Source organism: Nyctibius grandis, chromosome 1, assembly GCF_013368605.1.
Source record: "Nyctibius grandis isolate bNycGra1 chromosome 1, bNycGra1.pri, whole genome shotgun sequence".
NCBI lineage: Eukaryota > Metazoa > Chordata > Aves > Nyctibiiformes > Nyctibiidae > Nyctibius > Nyctibius grandis.
In genome coordinates this window covers 34,240,497-34,261,060 of record NC_090658.1, presented here as the reverse complement: position 1 = coordinate 34,261,060, position 20,564 = coordinate 34,240,497, and the positions used below count along the sequence as shown (strand labels likewise).

Below are 20,564 nucleotides of genomic sequence, written 5' to 3'. Positions count from 1 at the left end.
TATCAGGGTATATTTTCTTTTTTTCTTGTTTGAATTTCTAATTTGTACAAGTTACATAAACTTACAGGTAACAAATGAAATCGTTCGTCAGATGATGGAAATGAAAGGAATGTATGGCCTGGATAAACCTGGAGACTTCACTACAATTGTAGATGTACAACTAATAGCAGCAATGATACATCCTGGAGGAGGCCGTAATGATATTCCCCAACGTTTAAAAAGACAGTTTTGTGTGTTCATTTGTACATTGCCATCCAATGCATCCATAGACAAAATTTTTGGTACTTCTTTCTCTTGTTTTAGTATAAAATTTTTCCATAATTGACTTAAAACATATAAAAGTATGTTCTCTCTCTCACTTTTGTCATGCAAATTCAGAGTACTTCCAGTGAAACAACTGAAGCTGTATTACAGCAAAAATAGTGCCATGGAAGAGAAAGTAACCCCTTTAAAAGTTTGTCTTTCTAATTTTGGACAAGCAAAGTAATTAATAAGAAAGTAATGGCATTTCCTGGAAGAATATGAGCACTGCTATTACTATGCAGGTTACCATTCCCCCTCACTGTATGAAATGCCCTCTGTTGCTGAAGTTCTCAATTCTGATAACTTTGTCAATACAGTATATTGTGGAAAGCCAGCAGTTACTGCCAGTTGTTTCTACACCAGTTCAGAAAAGCCATGGACAAGAGAGTAAAAACTATTTCATCTATAATTTAAAAGCAAATTAATGTTTTAAGTAAGTACTTACATGTCTTACATGTCTTGCTCACAACCTACCTTATTATAGGCGGCTGTCAGAAGCCGCCCGGTCGCCGGCCCTTGTACTCGTGGGCGACTTCAACTTGCCGGATGTCTGCTGGAAATACAACATGGCAGAGAGGAAGCAATCTAGGAGATTCCTCCAAAGTGTGGAGGATAACTTCCTCATGCAAGTGGTAAATGAGCCCACTAGAGGAGGGGCCCTGCTTGACCTGTTGTTTGTGAACAGAGAAGGACTAGTGGGAGATGTGAGGGTCAGTGGCCGTCTTGGGAATAGTGACCATGAAATGTTAGAGTTTTCGATAGTGGGGGAAGTAAGGAGGGGCAAGAGTAGAACTTCTGCCTTAGATTTCCGGCGGGCTGACTTTAGCCTGTTTAAGAGGCTGGTGGACCGAGTCCCTTGGGAATCGGTCCTGAAGGGCAAAGGAGTCCAGGAAGGCTGGACATGCTTCAAAAGGGAATTGCTAAATATTCAGGAGCAGGCTGTCCCAGTCTGTAGGAAGGCAAGCCGTCGGGGAAAAAGACCGGCCTGGTTAAACAGGGAACTTAGACTAGAACCTAAGGAAAAAAAGAGAGCCTACTTGCTCTGGAAGAAGGGTCGGGTAACTTGGGAGGTCTATAGGGACGTGGCCAGGTCGTGTAGGGAGAAGATTAGAAGGGCCAACGCTCAATTAGAGCTCGATTTGGCTGCTACAGTCAGACAACAAAAAAAGCTTTTACAAATACATCAACAGCAAAAGGAGGGTCAAGGAGAGCCTCCACCACTTGCTGAATGAGGAGGGTAGTGTAGTGTCAGGGGATGAGGAAAAGGCAGAGGTGCTCAATGCCTTCTTTGCCTCGGTCTTTAATGTCAAGACCAGTTGTCCTCAGGAGACTCGGCCCACAGAGCCTGAAGTTAGGGATGGGGGGCTGTGTGAACCTCCCATGATCCAGGAGGAGACGGTTAGTGACCTGCTGTGCCAGCTGGACACCCACAAGGCTATGGGCCCGGATGGGATTCACCCCAGAGTAATGAAGGAACTGGCAAATGAACTTGCCAAACCACTCTCTATTATCTACTGGCAGTCCTGGTTAACTGGAGAAGTTCCAGCTGACTGGAAATTAGCAAACGTAACGCCCATCTATAAGAAGGGTCGGAAGGACGATCCAGGGAACTATAGGCCTGTCAGCCTGACCTCGGTGCCAGACAAGGTGATGGAACAGATCATCCTGAGTGCCATTACACGGCACATGCAGGACAGTCGGGGCATCGGGGCCAGCCAACATGGATTCATGAAAGGCAGGTCCTGCTTGACCAACCTGGTCTCCTTCTATGACAAAATGACCCTCTTAGTAGATGAGGGCAGGGCTGTGGATGTAGTCTATCTAGACTTCAGTAAGGCATTCGACACTGTCTCCCACAGCATCCTCCTAGGCAAACTGGCTGCCCGGGGCTTGGATGGGTGGACTCTTAAATGGGTTAAAAACTGGCTGGATGGCCGAGCCCAGAGAGTGGTGGTGAATGGGGCAAAGTCCAGCTGGCGGCTGGTCACTAGCGGTGTTCCCCAGGGCTCAGTTCTGGGGCCGGTGCTGTTCAATATCTTTATAGATGATCTAGACATAGGGATTGAGTGCACCCTCAGCAAATTTGCAGATGACACCAAGCTGGGTGGGAGTGTCAATCTAATCTACTGGAGGGAAGGAAGGCCCTACAGAGGGATCTGGACAGGTTAGATAGATGGGCCGAGACCAACGGCATGAGGTTCAACAAGAACAAGTGCCGGGTCTTACACTTCGACCACAACAACCCCATGCAGCTCTGCAGGCTGGGGGAAGAGTGGTTAGAAAGTGGCCCGGTGGAAAAAGACCTGGGGATGCTGATCGACAGCTGGCTAAACATGAGCCAGCAGTGTGCCCAGGTGGCCAAGAAGGCCAATGGCATCCTGGCCTCTATTAGGAATAGTGTAGCCAGCCAGTCTAGGGAAGTGATCGTCCCTCTGTGCTCGGCACTGGTGAGGCTGGACCTTGAGTACTGTGTCCAGTTCTGGGCCCCGCACTTCAAGAAAGATGTTGAGGTGTTGGAGCGAGTCCAGAGGAGGGCGACCAAGCTGGTGAAGGGTCTGGAGGGTCTGACCTATGAGGAATGGCTGAGGGAGCTGGGGTTGTTTAGCCTGGAGAAGAGGAGGCTCAGAGGTGACCTTATTGCAGTCTACAACTACCTGAAGGGAGGTTGTAGTGAAGTGGGAGTTGGCCTCTTCTCCCGGGCAACTAGTGATAGGACAAGAGGACACAGCCTCAAGCTTCGCCAGGGGAGGTTCAGGTTGGACATCAGGAAGCATTTCTTTTCAGAAAGGGTCATTAGACATTGGAACGGGCTGCCCAGGGAGATGGTGGAGTCACCATTTCTGGATGTGTTTAAGAAAAGACTGGACATGGCACTTAGTGCCGTGGTCTAGTTGACAGGGTGGTGTCAGGGCAATGGTTGGACTCGATGATCCCTGAGGTCTCTTCCAACCTGATTGATTCTGTGATTCTGTGATTCTGTGATATCCTACCACTTGAGATTAATTGTATATTGCATTTTATCTTTTAAGGTATTATTGGCTGTGGGTACTTTCATTCATGTAGAAAATTCAGCCCTGAAGTATGTGATATGGTGAAAAAATTGGTCCCAGCAGGCAGAATATTGTGGCAGTGGACAAAGGTATAAATTACAGGGAAAGTTTTATCAAGATCAGTCTGAACAGAGTGCCTATTAGTGTAATTTAGGCACATGTTCCTTAAGAACATATCTATAACAATAAAAAAAACAGGAGAAAGATGGGCTAAAAAAGTTTTAGAGATACAATCTGGAAAAATATCAGATCACTATACAAGACAGATGAATGGAAATATCAGTCCATTCATTCCTATAGTTTTATTCACGTTACCCAAAGCTTTAATCAATACAGCTAAGGAACAGGGAATGAAATTCCTTATAAATTATTTTTGATTTATAAAGCACAAAGCAACATATTAAATAATTACATGTTTATAAGAATCGGGGTTTTACATTTAGTGCTAGGTCCTGCTTCCAAACAACTGAGATTTTTTGATGACTTCTTAGAAATTGTTTACCCACAGTATTGCATGAAAGTTAGTAGTTTTGTTATTTTTATATTTCATATGTGTTATAAATTATAAATTCATAATTTATATTATTTTTGATACCATCTAAATGTTATTAATTTTGAATATCAACAATATTTTTCTTTAGACAAAAATGCTGCCTACACCGTCTAAATTCCACTATATCTTCAACCTTCGAGACCTTTCTAGAATTTGGCAAGGCATGTTAACTATAAAGGCGGAAGAATGCAACAACAACACTGTCCTTCTAACACTTTTTAAACACGAATGTACGAGAGTAATTGCTGACAGGTATAATAACTATAGCATTTTATACTTAGCAGGTTTAGCCATTTACTTCATTTACGCTCATACATCTGTAAAACTTCTTAATATGATAAACCTTATTAGGCCAATATGAAAAAATTTGTCTTATTTTACAGGCAGTCTGCATTGGAGTATTATCCCAACAAATGTCATGCTACGTACTAATAGATTAGAACAGTAATTGGATGGAGAACTCCAAAAATATACACATATTCTATGTTATAACCTACATTTTTTGCACTTATCTTTGGCTACACTCAGCCAGTTCCTCTGTAAAAAAGAGGATTGGATTGTAGTGTATCCTAAATTTATATACAGAGAATAATTTAAAATTGCTTTGATCTCCTCACAGAAAAAAGCATCACATGCCTATGATTAAAAAATGGCCCATCTCCTCTAAATCTCCTTTAAATTATTCATAAAACAGATACAGTTATGAGTTGTATGCATTAAAGATCCAGTAATATTTTTGTGTTTACAGTGTTTAAATTTCTTGTGAAATTCTAGATGGAGTACTGTAGCTACCAGTAAAAACTTGACATATGCTACTACTACTGTGGATTTTCACGAATATAATTATTTCTTATTCTGTTATCCTGACGAAGGACCTTCATAATTTTTATAAAATTAATGCTTTACAATTAAAGCATTAAATGTTGACTCTTAAAAATAGGTAAGTGTATTTTATTACACTGCCTTTACTTTATAAATCTATCACAAAGTGAAAGAAATTAAAACAGAGGGCATGTTGTATTGCTTTTGCTTTTAATTAAACATAAAGGTCTTGCAATGGCAAGTGCTTAGGAGTTACCTGCCATGACCAGAATTTTTTCAATATTCAGCATAGGAACTTATCTATTTTAAGATGCCGGCTACATAAATGCAGTTTGGTGCAGACGATTTGGCGTGGTAGCAGGCAAGTTGCATACATAATGATTGCATTGTATTCAAGCACAGTCAGGCTTAATCGCTATTATTCCAGTATAGAATCATTGAATGGTTTAGGTTGGAAGGGACCTTAAAGATCCTCTAGTTCTAACCCCCCTGCCATGGGCAGAGACACCTTCCACTAGACCAGGTTGCTCAAAGCCCCATCCAGCCTGGCCTTAAACACTGCCAGGGAGGGGGCAGCCACAACTTCTCTGGACAACTGGTTCTGGTGTCTCACCACCTTCACAGTAAAGAATTTCTTCGTAACATCTAATCGAAATCTACCTTCTTTCAGTTTAAAACCGTTCCCCCTCATCCTGTCACTACATGCCCTTGTAAAAAGTCCCTCTCCAGCTTTCCTGTAGGCCCCCTTCAGGTACTGGAAGGCTGCTATGAGGTGTCCCCAGAGCCTTCTCTTCTCCAGGCTGAACAGCCCCAACTCTCTCAGTCTGTCTTCATAGGAGAGGTGCTCCAGCCCTCTGATGATCTTTGCGGCCCTCCTCTGGACTCGCTCCAACAGCTCCATGTCCTTCTTATGTTAGGGACCCCAGAGCTGGACACAATGCTCCAAGTGGGGTCTCACAAGAGCAGAACAGAGGGGCAGAATCACCTCCCTGGACCTCCTGGTCACGCTGCTTTTGATGCAGCCCAGGATACGGTTGGCCTTCTGGGCTGCAAGCGCACATTGCCGGGTCATGTTGAGCTTGTCATCAACCATCACCCCCAAGTCCTTCTCCTCAGGGCTGCTCTTGTAACTTGTCAATGTAAAGAGCAAAGGTATAAAAGAATTATAAAGAGTTCCATCTCTGTTTTCAAAAGATAAGAAGGACAAAGTGAAATCCTCCTAAGTATACATTGGTATGTGGACTTTAGCATGTACTCAGTTAAAACAGAAACAAGACGAGATATATAAAACTTAGAGATGAATTACACATTGACAAAACTGGTGGATAAAACAACTGCCCTCCATTTCAGGTAAATGTTAGAAACAGTTCCAAACGAAACGTAGACCATTGTCAACCAGTTTTGTTTACCATCCCTACCCGTATCTTCTAGAATCCCTCATTTTCTTCCCTGAGAGCTCTGAATCAGCTGGCAGATGCCTTCTCATTTTCCCCGGGAAGGTGCATTAACAAACTTGAGTTAAGAGCCAGGGAAGTAAGATTGCTATTATGACCAGTTCCAATATCCCAGAGGAACTCTAATTTGAAAATCTTGCTCACTTTCTCCTCTCTCCTTAGATACATACACTGAGTTCAGAAAATGCATGCAGGAAATCTAAAAGGAAATCTTATCTATGAGTTGTCAAGAATATAAAAATGAAGGCCAGAGTTTTGTGCTGACTTTAGTAGTTATTTCTCTATAATCTGAGAAAGCCTACTCAGTGTAAATCCACTACAAAGTCTAACAAACAGTGCTGATATTTCTAAGTGCCTGAACTACCATACGTTATGCAAAATTACAATTTACCTGAAACTGATGTATATGTATGTACATGTGCAATAGAGTGCTGTTGATATAAAAAGGGGGAAATGTTTAATTTGAACTTGAAGTTAGGATCACACCCACTGATGCAAAAGTGTCATAAAACATTGAGTGTATTATTTTCTGCTTTAAAGTTAGGAGTAATATCACTGACATTTACAGAAAGGTTCTTTTTTTTTTTTTTCATCTGTTGTGGGGAATTTAAAAATACATGGAAGATACGTATTTGTACAGATATGTTAGAGAGAGAGAGAGAGAGATAGTGTAGTCGTGGAGTCTCTTATTCCACTCTGCTTTTAGATTCCATAGTGGTTAGTATTACAATGTCATCACTAAGATCCTCTAACAGTAATGAAGTATATAATGTATGTCTAGGCTGTCTCTGTACCACAGTTCTTTAGTATTCTTTGTCTTATTTGAAAACTCAGAGCACTGTGTACAGCTTTTTCATGTTTGTCCTATTTTCCTCTCAGAGGTATCACTGAAAAGGAAAAGAAGTAAAGATGAAATTTTTTTTTTCTGTAGTTTGGCATTCACAGTTGACATTCCCTTTTTCTGGGATTGAGGTGGTTCTTGCCTTTTATGTTTACCAGTTACTACTGAGCATCATTCTTGATTGCTTCTCAGATAATCACAACCACAGATAATCACAGTAGTCAAAGATCTTGAACGGTATTAAAACCATCTTAAACCTAACAATGGAAGCAGATACAGTTGTTTAAACAATGAAATGTAGTCACTAGTATTGTGTTTGCAGACTTCGCTTTATTTCAATCTGCATTAGTCCTCCCCTCCCCACCCCCTGCAATATATATCACCCTACGTTAATTATGGATTTTGGTGTAAGAGGGATTGAGAATGAAGTCAGGTTGTAGTGATATATACTATCTTTCTTTCACTACTCCTTATCTTATTGCAGTTTCATAGGCAGTACTATGAAGAACATAAACTATGCTATCCTGCTGCAGATTGAAAGATGACAAGGGTCACTTAGCCATGGTTATTTGGGAAATCATTCAACCTTTTTCGTCTGAGAAATGAAATGATCTGTCATTTCCTAGTTCTAGGTGAAAGCTGGAAAGTCAAGTTGTTTCTGTATTTTATGTTTTATGTGATTGAATATTATGCTTTAGAGTATGGAAGTATTTAATTTCTGTGAATATTGCCTAATCCATTTCTGTCATTATTGTTTAATATGTATTGCCTAATATGTATTTTTCTTTGAATTGTTACAAGTTTTTTTTAGTATTTAATTATCTCTTTTTCTCCCTATATAACTAGAAATATTTTTTTTTAAATTGTACTAATCTGTGATTTTTAGATTTATTACTCCTGAAGATACAGCCTGGTTTGATAAAACTATTACTAAAGCAATGGAGGAATATGTGGATAAAGGCTTAACAGAAGTTCTCCAAGCTGAACCGTATTTTGTAGATTTTTTACGGGAGATGCCTGAACCAACTGGTGATGAACCAGAAGGTTTTGTGTTTGAACCACCAAAAGTTTATGAGGAGGTATTTCATTTTACGCCTAAAATACTAGGCACTGAAGTTTTCCTTTCATTATTAAGTATGTGATATTGCTGAACTCATATCATACAGAAAGTTTTGTTGAATACCTACCACATTTTTTGTGAACATGTATCTAGATTTTTCTGGTTAGTATGCAATAAATCATTTTAGTGATGTTAAAGTTAATAATGCCACGTAAATGTAGTTCATTCATTCCTATTCTACTTGCTCCTTTTTTTCCCACCATTAGCATAAAATTTCTTCTTTAAACACAACTACAATCACTACAGTGAATTAACAAGATAATCTCATTACACGTGGCAAATACATAAACTCAAGTTTGTGAAAAAATGTCAGTGCAGTTTTAAATTCTGAAGGGCTACACTAGTATTGTTACTGAATTTTTTTAAAATTTTTTTCAGATTCCAAGCTTTGAATTTCTTTGTGAAAAATTGCAAATGTATCAGAGACAATACAATGAATGTATTAGAGGATCATTTCTTGATTTGGTGTTTTCTAAGGATGCAATGACACATCTTATTAAGGTTTGGGGTTTGTTGCTTTTTTATTGAACTGTCGCAACAGTGTTCCTGATTTGGGCAAGCTGTGCTTAAAGGGCATTCTGAAAAGCTACTTTTATCCCCGAACTTGCTTGCCATCTTTGCGTAGTCATTTTCAAGAACTGGGAAATAGCTACAGTCGTTTTACCTGTTTTCATATTTTGTAATAAATACCTTATTTTTTATATTTGTTTAAGCTTCTGTGTATTCAGAAGATTTTCCTTGATAGGAAAGGTGATGTCATAAAAAGGCACATTTATATTTTGCATATAGAATGATTTTTAATCATTAATAATTCAAAGAACACTTCAAAGGTATCTGTTCCTGACAAGTGACCAAAGCAACATGAGGCAGAATCTGATTGGATGAGAGACATGAAAAGAAATATAAATTAGGGCTGCAGTAGAATCAGTGTGTAGGGTAGAGGAAAGTCTCAGTGTACAATCAGTTGAACCCCTATTCAGAAAGGAAGATAGAAGGAAATAATTCGTCTGAAGTCAGAATCTGATTCATGGGGGGAAAAAAAGGCTAAGCGTGAGATTTGTTTGAAGCACTGTGCCTCAGGTTTAGGAAGCTGTGTTAGTTATCTGAGGAATTACTTTAACTTGATGATCTGTTTAATAATTTTCTTTTTAAATACAGTTCATGTGATGCTAGATGAATTTCAGAAGACCTTGGAAGTCTCTGATACTCTATTTCCATTGGCAAATTTTAACCGGAATATCTGGGATGTGCAGTTAAGTAGTAGAAAGGAGCTGTGCTGTAACTATGGTGACAATAAATTTAGTCACCCTCATAACTATATTAAAATAGAAGTCTAAATGTGAAATTATCTCGATAGGCTCACTGGGAACTGTGCATAAAACCAAAATTTCCTTGAAGGAAAAAATGAATGGAATTCAAAAGCTTGACGTAGATGCCAATCTTTTGCATTTTCTACAAAACTGACACGAGTAAAGCAAACTGTAGCATCTAAAACTAATAACACACTAACATGTAGTAAAACCAAGAAAGATATGATGTATATACAGGAGATATGTAAAAAAGTAAAAGCAAAAACAGTAAATTTGTAATCCAGCTTTTGTATCTGGGATACTTGTTAAGAAAACTATCTCAAAGAAGATGTTGAAGGTAGATAAAATAGAAGATAACACTAAATGATGGTTTAAATGTGTCCAAGTCTTTCAGACGCTTAAAATTAGGAATGTACTATGTTTATTCTTCTAGCTAAAGGTTTTTTGTTGATATTTTTAAACACATTCAGAATGATACTTTCAACATAGAATGAAGCTCTAAATGTGTGTCTTTACGTATTTAAATCTTATGTGTAACTAATTATAACTATCCTATATTCTTACATGCAGCTTTTTCATTAGCTACCCAAATTCCTAAAGAATGTAGGAGTATTCTTTTGAGAGGAAAAATTTTCTGCAAGTATCCTTTTAATAATCTTTACATTGTACTCTAGTAAATAAAGTGTACAGTATAACAGATTTTCAATTTTGCTAATTAATGTTTTAATTTAAATTTATTAATAAGGTTTTCTTCTATTTTTTCCTATATAGATTTCCTGGATAATTTGGACAGCATATGGAAATGCTTTACTTGTTGGAGTTGGTGGTTCTGGAAAACAAAGTCTTTCAAGGTTGGCCTCATTTATTGCTGGCTATAAAATATTTCAGATCACTTTAACCAGGTAAGAAATGCAAGGAATGTATAAATCCAGTTCATGCTATTGCTTTCTCTTCACACAGTCATAACCTTTTTAACAACCTTTTTTATTTTTTCATTTTGTCACCATTTCAAAATAAGGAAAACAATAAATTTGTATCTGGTTTGTATACAACATTGGATTAAATTTGAGCTGAAAAAGCTGGACCATGTGTTAGCTATTTGTCATGGTTTAAGCCCATCCAGCAACCACACAGCCACTCATTCACTGCCCCCTGGTGGGAAGGGGGAGAGAATTGGCAGAGTAAAAGTGAAAAAACTCATGTGTTGAGATAAAGACTGTTTAAATAAAGTAAAAGCTGCACACACAAGCAAAGCAAAACAAGGAATTCATTCACTACTTCCCATTGGCAGGCAGGTGTTCAGCCTTCTCCAGGAAAGCAGGGCTCCCTCACACCTAACCGTTACTTGGGAGGACAAACGCCATCACTCTAAATGTCCTCCCTTTCCTTCTTCTTCCCCCAGCTTTATATGCTGAGCATGATGTCATATGGTATGGAATATCCCTTTGGTCAGTTGGGGTCAGCTGTCCTGGCTGTGTCCCCTCCCAACTTCTTGTGCACCCCCAGCCTACTCGCTGCTGGGGTGGTGTGAGAAGCAGAAAAGGCCTTGGCTCTGTGTAAGCACTGCTCAGCAGTAACTAAAACATCCCTATGCTATCAACACTGTTTTCAGCACAAATCCAAAATAGCCCCATACCAGCTACTAGGAAGAAAATTAACTCTGTCCTAGACAAAACTAGCACACTATTCCTGAGCCAAAATCTGTGTGTTTACAAAGGATGTTTTCCCTATCATTTATAAAACACTATAATCTGAAAATAGCAGTATCTGAGTTGCTTTGAATTAACAGGAAATGTTTCTTATTCCTCCTATATCCTATAATGTAAGCAATCTGTCAGATGATTTAAAATTGTTATATAGAACAGCTGGAGCAGAAGGACAAGGCGTCACTTTTATTTTCACTGATAATGAAATAAAAGAGGAGTCATTTTTGGAATATATTAATAATCTGCTGTCTTCAGGCGAGGTAAGAGTCTCAACATACTTTAGAAGCAGGAAACTGCAGAATTTGTCCCCACTAGTTTATTTCTATTTATTTTGGTAATAATAAAATCAATAATGATTAACTCTAAAATATCTCAACTTTTAAAATAAGGAGTGCTCTTGGTATGGAGTTCCTTTATCTCTGTTTCAGTGTAAGCCAGGAAAAGATAAGGAGCTGTGATAGGTATTTCAGTAGCTTTTATTAAATGAGGATTCACTGGCCAGTCAAGATCTGTGCTTCTCCTGAGTTAGACTTCCTAGTCTTTAATGGAGTCACATGAAGTTTAAATCAGGGACAAATTTGGTTTTTAATCTGTCTGAACTGTATATATGCAGAGAGAGAGATACAGGTGTAAACACACAAATATTTATAAACTCTATAATAATTACATCCATGCAATTTATTTTCTTATCAATTTTAATTTTATAAAAAGATTCCTAATTTATTTGCTCGGGATGAATTCGATGAAATCACCCAAAGATTAATACCTGTGATGAAAAAAGAGATGCCTCGGTGTCCTCCTACCTTTGATAATCTTTATGAGTATTTTTTAAGTCGGGCAAAGAAGAACTTGCATGTTGTCCTCTGCTTTTCTCCAGTAAGTTTTTCTTCATATCTGTCTTCCTTAGTTGCATTAACAAATTATCTTGTGAGGTGTGACAGGATTATTCAAGCTTTATAATCACAGAATGTTAGGGATTGGAAGGGACCTCAAAAGATCATCTAGTCCAATCCCCCTGCCAGAGCAGGATTACCTAGACCATATCACACAAGAATGTGTCCAGGCGGGTTTTGAATGTCTCCAGAGAAGGAGACTCCACAACCTCTCTGGGCAGCCTGTTCCAGTGTTCGGTCACCCCCACCGTAAAGAAGTTTTTCCTCATATTTATGTGGAACCTCCTGTGTTCCAGCTTGCACCCATTGCCCCTTGTCCTGTCAAGGGATGTCACTGAGAAGAGCCTGGCTCCATCCTCATGACACTTGCCCTTTACATATTTATAAACATTAATGAGGTCACCCCTCAGTCTCCTCTTCTCCAAGCTAAAGAGACCCAGCTCCCTCAGCCTCTCCTCCTAAGGCAGATGTTCCACTCCCTTAATCATCTTCGTGGCTCTGCGCTGGACTCTCTCTAGCAGTTCCCTGTCCTTCTTGAACTGAGGGGCCCAGAACTGGACACAATATTCCAGATGCGGCCTCACAAGGGCAGAGTAGAGGGGGAGGACAACCTCTCTTGACCTGCTAACCACACCCCTTCTAATGCACCCCAGGATGCCATTGGCCTTCTTGGCCACAAGGGCACATTGCTGGCTCATGGTCATCCTGCTGTCCACTAGGACCCCCAGGTCCCTTTCCCCTACGCTGCTCTCCAACAGGTCTGTCCCCAACTTGAACTCATACATGGGGTTGTTCTTGCCCAGATGCAGGACTCTACACTTGCCCTTGTTATATTTCATTAAATTTCTCCCCGCCCAACTCTCCAGCCTGTCTAGGTCTCTCTGAATGGCTGCGCAGCCTTCCGTTGTGTCAGCCACTCCTCCCAGTTTTGTGTCGTCAGCGAACTTGCTGACAGTGCACTCTATTCCCTCATCCAAGTCATTAATGAATATATTGAATAGAACTGGTCCCAGTACCGACCCTTGAGGGACTCCGCTAGACACAGGCCTCCAACTGGACTCTGTCCCATTGACCACCACTCTATGGCTTCTTTCCTTCAGCCACTTCACAATCCACCTCACTACCCGATCATCCAGACCACACTTCCTCAGTTTAGCTGCGAGGATGCTGTGGGAGACCGTGTCAAACGCTTTACTGAAATCGAGATAGACCACATCCACAGCTTTACCATCATCTATCCACCGGGTTACGTCCTCATAAAAGGCTATCAAGTTGGTTAAGCATGACTTTCCCTTGGTGAAGCCATGCTGAGTGCCCTAATGATCCCCCTATCCTTGATGTGTCTAGAGACAGCATCAAGAACAAGTTGTTCCATCACCTTTCCGGGGATGGAGGTGAGGCTGACCGGTCTATAGTTACCCGGGTCCTCCTTCTTGCCCTTTTTGAAGACTGGAGTGAAATTCGCTTTCCTCCAGTCCTCAGGCACCTCTCCCGTTGCCCACGACTTAGCAAAGATGATGGAGAGTGGCCTAGCAATGACTTCCGCCAGCTCCCTCAGCACCCGCGGGTGCATCCCATCAGGGCCCATGGATTTATGGACGTCCAGGTTGCTTAATTGGTCCCTGACCCAGCCCTCATCAACCAAGACAGATTCCTCCTCTATCCTGACTTCTTCTGGGGCCTCAGGGGTCCGGGGCTCCTCAGGACAGCCTCCAGCAGTATAGACAGAGGCAAAGAAGGCATTCAGTAACTCCGCCTTCTTTTTATCCTCTGTCTCCAGGGCCCCCACCTCATTCATCAGTGGGCCTACATTGCCTCTAGTGTTGGCTTTACCTGCAATGTATTTGAAGAAGCCCTTTCTGTTGTCCTTGACCTCTCTTGCAAGGTTTAATTCCAAGGAGGCCTTAGCTTTCCTAGTTGCCTCCCTACATCCTCTGACAACAGACTTATATTCCTCCCAAGTGGCCAACCCCTCCTTCCATGATCTGTACACCCTCTTCTTCCACTTGAGTTTGCCCAGCAGTTCCCTGTTTAACCATGCAGGTTTCCTGGTACCCTTCCTTGACTTCCTACCTGTTGGGATGCTCTGATCTTGAGCTCGGAAGAAGCAGTCCTTGAATGCTAACCAACTCTCTTGAGCCCCCTTACCTTCTAGTACCCTGTCCCATGGGATTTCCCCTAGCAATTGCTTGAAAAGGCCAAAGTTGGCCCTCCTGAAGTCCAGGGTTATGATTTTGCTAGCTATTGTGTTCCTGCCACATGAGATCCTGAACTCCACCATCTCATGGTCACTACAACCAAGGCTGCCCTCAACCTTCACCGCTTCAACCAGACCCTCCTTGTTAGTGAGGATAAGATCCAGCAGCGCTCCTCTCCTAGTTGGCTCATCCACCATTTACATCAGAAAGTTATCATCAATGCACTGGAGGAACCTCCTGGACTGAGGATGGCTGGCTGAGTAGGCCTCCCAGCAAATATCAGGGTAGTTGAAATCCCCCACGACAACCAGGCCCTGTAGTTGAGAGACTGCTCTCAGCTGCCTGTAGAAGACCTCATCACCCTCCTCATCCTGATCTGGTGGCCTGTAATAGACACCCACAACAGTATCACCCCTGCCAGCCTGCCCCTTAATTCGCACCCACAAACTCTCAACTCGCTCCTGATCCGCCCCTGGACAGAACTCAATACGTTCTAGCTGCTCACTCACATAAAGAGCAACTCCACCACCTCTCCTTAGTGGCCTGTCTTTCCTGAACAGGACATAGCCATCCATGACCACATTCCAGTCATGCGAGGTGTCCCACCAAGTCTCTGTAATTGCCACTAGATCATAGCCCCCCGACCGAACACGGATTTCAAACTCCTCTTGTTTATTCCCCATGCTGCGTGCATTGGTGTACAGTCATTTCAGGGAGCGAGCTGAGCACACCGATTTCACCCCAGGGGGATGGGAGGCCTCCTGGTCTACCTCAACACTAGAGCGTTGCCCCAGTGGTGCAAGCCCAGCTACTACCCCATCCCGCTTCGAATCTAGTTTAAAGCACTCCGAATGAGCCCTGCTAATTCCTGTCCCAGAACCCTTTTGCCCCTATGACATAAACCTTTCCCATGTATTACCGTCACGCCTGGTGTCTTATAAAACCAGCCGTTATCAAAGAACCCAAAGCCCTGCCTGTAGCACCAGTCTCGTAGCCAGGCATTTATAGAGAGAATCCTACTATTCCATCCCACGTCATCACCTGAAAATGGAAGGAGGGAGGAGAAAACAACTTGTGCCCCAGACTCTTTCACCAACCGTCCTAGGGCCTTGTAGTCTTTCTTCATCCCCCTCAGACTACGGGATGCAGCTTCTTCCCCACCTGTCTGGAAGATCAGCAGGGGGTAGTAGTCTGTGGCCTTCACCAGGGCCACAGACTATATTTTTAAGGAGATTTAAAGGCACGTAAAAAGATTACTGAAGTCTGATTGTAGTTGCTGAGATAATAACAGTAATAGTACTGTTGTCAGAACTTAAAAGCAAAATACTTAAAAAAAGTAAATCATTCCTTACATGTTGAAGTGATTTTTATTTTTTTCCTCCTGGCATATTCTTTCGTAATACAAGTCAATGAAAGCATCTTTGTGGAATTCTTCCTTGTTACTTGAAAACAAGAATTTAATGGAAATTAAAATAAGTTAATTGAAGTTTTAAAATATTAAGAAACATTTATATTTTTCATGAAGTTTGTTCAAATTTCGTAAAATATTGAATGTTGGAAATTTAGAAAAATACTTATATAAAAGAAAGAAACTGTGCAGGTTTTCTAAGCAGAAAATTAGCAAGGAAAAAAATAGACTATTTAGTTGTTTATATAAATTAAACATTTTGATCAACCTAATTAAGTATCATATCATCAATTAACATTTACTCTCTTTAGGTTGGTGAGAAGTTCCGTGCACGGTCTTTGAAATTTCCTGGTCTCATATCAGGGTGCACTATGGATTGGTTCAGTCGATGGCCCAAGGAAGCTCTTGTAGCTGTAGCCAGTTATTTTCTTTCAGAATTTAATATGGTTTGCTCTGCATCAGTTAAAGCACAAGTAGTGGAAACCATGGGTGTCTTTCATGATATAGTTTCAGAAAGCTGTGAGAATTATTTCCAAAGGTAATATTTTATACACATGCAATAATTAATCCCAAAAGTATTGCTACTGATAGTGTTTTTTGAACTCATTGTGTTATGTCAATCAATAAGCATCTTTTAAGACTAATACAAACATAAATCTTCTATATGAATGTATGCAAAGGCCATGAAAAGTAATGACTATTATGTTGCAAATTCATTATCTTCATTCCCATTATTCAATGATCTTTAATATTGCTTATGTGGATAAAAACAACGTAATCAGAAATAAGGGTTTGCATTATGAAGAAATTTGATTTTGACTGAATTAAAGACTTGTTTTATATAATCTTCTGTTTCATTGGAAGTAATCAAATGGTTGCACATATCAAAAATATGTACGAAGTTGATGTTGCCAATATACCGTGTTTTAGGTATCAAAGAAGAGCTTATGTAACGCCTAAATCCTATCTCTCTTTCATCAATGGCTACAAGGAAGTTTCTACTGAAAAGTTAGAGAGTATTAATGAACAAGCTGAACGTATGCAAATTGGTAAGCAAAATAGGGATAAATGTATCTTTCTATATATGGTCTCAAATGATCTGGTTTTAATATTAGTCTTCTTATTCAGTGATCACTTAAAATCAGTTCTGCTGGATCACAATACAAAACTGGTAGCATATGAGGACCATTTCCAAGCACTCCAGCTATCACCAGCTCACAATGATTCTCTTACAAAAATGCCTCAAAGATGCTGCCAGCTTAGTCATTCATCTCAGCATTATATTAAAATTGAATATTTCCATTTTAACATTTGTAATAGAAAGTAGAACCTGAAAATGGCCAGAGAAAACATCTGATTTACTAGTGTAGAGAGAGGTAGCTCTAAACACATTTATTAATTTGCTTCTGGTCTTTTCTATGGCAAGTCTTATTATACAATCTGAGCACTTCACAGTTGATTTATTTCATATTTCTGCTGCAGAATAAGTAGCTGTTACTTGTGGTTGTGTAATAACAAGGGATCTGAAATACAGGAAAAGTATGGTTGAAATGTTCTAATTTTGGATATCTGTTTGAAATTACCTAATCTTTGGCATTAGATTAGTACCTACTGGGTTAAGAATACATTTCTAGTTTTCTCTGGTTTGCATCTAGATATGCTTTTCTAAATTTGCAAAGGCAACAGAACAGCTTAGGAAACTTGTTTTTTATGGGAAAAGATACTGTATATCAGTCTAACAGAACAGATAATTCTACATGATAAGATTTTTCATACAAAGGTAAAAGGATGTAACATTTAGACAATGATTAACAATGCAACTGGTACACTTCACATGAAGAAAAGAATAGAATAAGAATGTGTAGATATTCACAAACTGTTTGCTGAATTAGAGTGAAGTGTAGAGGAGTAAGAGATTCTCAATTTTCACATTATGCAAATTTCCCTGTATGGATCTGTTGCCAGTTCTAGAAATCAGAACTTATCATTAGTCTTGCTTGAGATGGGGATCAAGTCTGAGAGTCTTAAAGATTTCTGAGGGTGGCAGTTTTTTTGTGTTTTTTCTCCAGTTCTTCTATTTTCAAAAATAGTTTAAAAGAAATAACCTAAGTAGCTTCAGCACTGCCAAAAAAATGTCACGTGTAGATTTTCCTAGCCTCTCACATTATATTATTGCTAATTCCTTATGTGATCATCAAAACAAAATAATCACGTACAAGTGACAATGTACATGTATATCTTCTACTGCAGCATCTTTGTCATCGATACTCAGAAAATCATTGGTGTCAGCTTATGGGCACTACTTATGCCAGTTAGAAAATATTCTAAATAGTTTCACTTGCATAGAAAAGGTGTATTACAAAACAACAATACTGGTCATCCCTGATGTTTCACTGTTTATTGCTTCCTAAGGAACTTTCTCAAAAAGTTTGTTATTTAGCTACTATCTCACACATCCATCCTTTAATCCTTAGCCTTTCATCACTTAATGTCAAAAAGATTTAGAATGTTAAAAAGATTAACTTTGAAAGTTGGTTCAGTTTGTTAGGAGATTATCCTGATATGGGATTTAAATTTTATGTTATTAAACTCGGCTGAGATAACGTCACTCTTTTCATCTCCTTGTTGAAATGGTTTTCCTGTATGTAATGATGTCTGGGTCAATTCAAGATGTTTGTAAAGCAGCAAAATTGTAAGAAATACCTTGATCAATACCGCTTTCTAGAAATGTCTCTGGCTCGAGCACACAAAGTCTCCTTGTCAGCACTGTAATATCTATACGAGCAACATATTTTGAAAGATAGAATTAATCTCTTCTCTTCTGCTTTGTCACTTTGGGTGAAAAATCTTGTAAGACAGATGAGGAAGAAACTGAGATCCAGTGACAATTACAATTATTTCTGAATGCTTAACATCTTGTGTCTTCTCTCAGAAGCTATCTGGGGAATCCTTGGTAGAGAACCACATGTGTAGATAATGTCTTTTCATATAGAACTGTGATTCTACAAAAAGACCAGGTTAGCTTTGATAAAGTGGGCATGCCATTGATTTGAGCAACTTGTTGCTAGATCTCCTCTAATTAAGTGACAGAAATTACATCCTTGAGATGCTAAGAGTACTGTGGCTTAGTATCTTTATAAAGATTTTTATAATTTTTCTATATTCTCTACTTTTCTGCAGTCATCATTCAGAGAAGTTACAAAAAACATTAACAAGAGGTGAAAGATTACTTTGATTCTCTCTATAGGATCAAAATATATGGTGCCTTTTTAACTTGCTTTAGATAAGTTGTAGCTGAAATTTGTCATTTCCTCATGCAATGATACAAATGCAGTATCAGTCTCATTTTCTGATTGTCCTGTGATTTTATGACACAACAGATTCTTTGACATACTCCTCCCTTTTTTTTTTAAAGTCAATATAATGAGCGTAAGTATATATTTTATTGCAGATAATATCCCAGCTATACTCTTTTAGGTACTGTTTACAGCTATAACAAAATAGAACAAGTATGAATGTCTCTTTTGAAGAATCAAGCTTGTTTATAATAATTTTGCACCTCGTAAAATTATTTATATCCATGAAAAGTGAACAGTAAGCACAATCACGATAGTATGACTGGTTACGCCCACTTTATCTCCTTTACACAACCTTAAATGAGAACACAAGGTACAAGGCATTTGGGATCTAGAGCTAGATTGTATTATCTAACTAGGAAAAAAATAGTTTTCATTTTTCTAAATTTTATATTTTACTTATTAGGTCTATCTAAGCTGATGGAGGCCAGTGAATCTGTTGCTAAACTCTCTCAGGAGTTGACCGTTAAGGAGAAGGAACTGGCTTTGGCATCTATTAAGGCAGATAAAGTAAGTACTTGAGCGTTAAGTAGCAAAAGGCAGTGGATAGCACCAGGAAATAATAGTGCGGTAAAGTGCTATTGCAGAATTTTCTCATAATTTGTACAACCCAAAAAATGTGCTTTGTGGTCTAAAATGGGGTTTCACCCCTATCTCTGTAGCATGTTGATTCAGCATTTGCTTCTGAAAGTGAGGCACTTTAAGACTGCAACAGAGGTTAAGTCCTTCCTTGTTCTCCTTCTGTTTCTTACCCGCTCCTATAAGCGTCAGGTTTCGTTTTCTGTTTCTTGTTTTTTTTGTGTGCTTGATTGACGTTTATTAAATTTGGGGTTATATGTGCACTTATTTGCAGATAGGAAGTTAACAGATGATAACAGGACTTAACTATTTCAAAATTGCTTAGGAAAAAGTTCACCACAGTTCAGTTTCATATTTTGTCTTCTACATTCGTAAGGTGTCTGTGTGTTCATGAGATTGGTCGTCTGGTAGAAATCTAGTTTCCAAAATGGTTCTCTGGAAAGGTATGTTAGGGAATGTATTAACATAGGCATTCTGTTTTCTGAAAGATCATAGAATCATAGAATATTTTGGGTTGGAAGAGACCTTTAAAGATCATCTAGTCCAATCCCCCTGCAGTGAGCAGGGACATCTTCAACTAGATCAGGTTGCTCAAAGCCCCATCCAACCTGACCTTGAATGTTTCCAGGGATGGGGCATCTACCACCTCTCTGGGCAGCCTGTTCCAGTGTTTCACCACCCTCATTGTAAAAAATTTCTTCCTTATATCTAGTCTAAATCTACCCTCTTTTAGTTTAAAACCATTATCCCTTGTCATATTGCAACGGGCCCTGCTAAAATGTCTGTCCCCAAAAGATACCGTAATGCTATGATGGTGCATATTTAATATGCACTGGAGAGCAAACTTTTGGCTAGTGATGGCCAAGGGACTACCTGCATTCTTCAAGGCCTTTAATCTTGTAAGAGAGAAAATTATGTCAGAACGGGGTAAAGTTACACTTCTCACGTTTCAGGAGTATGACAGATATGCT

General features: G+C 39.6%; 1 protein-coding gene across 1 annotated transcript in view; it reads left to right on the top strand.

Annotated features, from left to right (window-relative positions):
* DNAH8 (dynein axonemal heavy chain 8) overlaps positions 1 to 20,564 on the top strand; it is a 152,170-nt gene that overhangs the window by 82,927 nt on the left and 48,679 nt on the right. The window contains exons 37-46 of the mRNA XM_068399510.1: positions 68 to 225; positions 788 to 935; positions 3,995 to 4,158; positions 7,910 to 8,102; positions 8,522 to 8,644; positions 10,225 to 10,355; positions 11,314 to 11,419; positions 15,970 to 16,196; positions 16,589 to 16,707; positions 19,421 to 19,524. Of these exons, the coding sequence (XP_068255611.1) occupies positions 68 to 225; positions 788 to 935; positions 3,995 to 4,158; positions 7,910 to 8,102; positions 8,522 to 8,644; positions 10,225 to 10,355; positions 11,314 to 11,419; positions 15,970 to 16,196; positions 16,589 to 16,707; positions 19,421 to 19,524 (1,473 nt within the window). The remainder of the gene's footprint in view (positions 1 to 67; positions 226 to 787; positions 936 to 3,994; positions 4,159 to 7,909; positions 8,103 to 8,521; positions 8,645 to 10,224; positions 10,356 to 11,313; positions 11,420 to 15,969; positions 16,197 to 16,588; positions 16,708 to 19,420; positions 19,525 to 20,564) is intronic.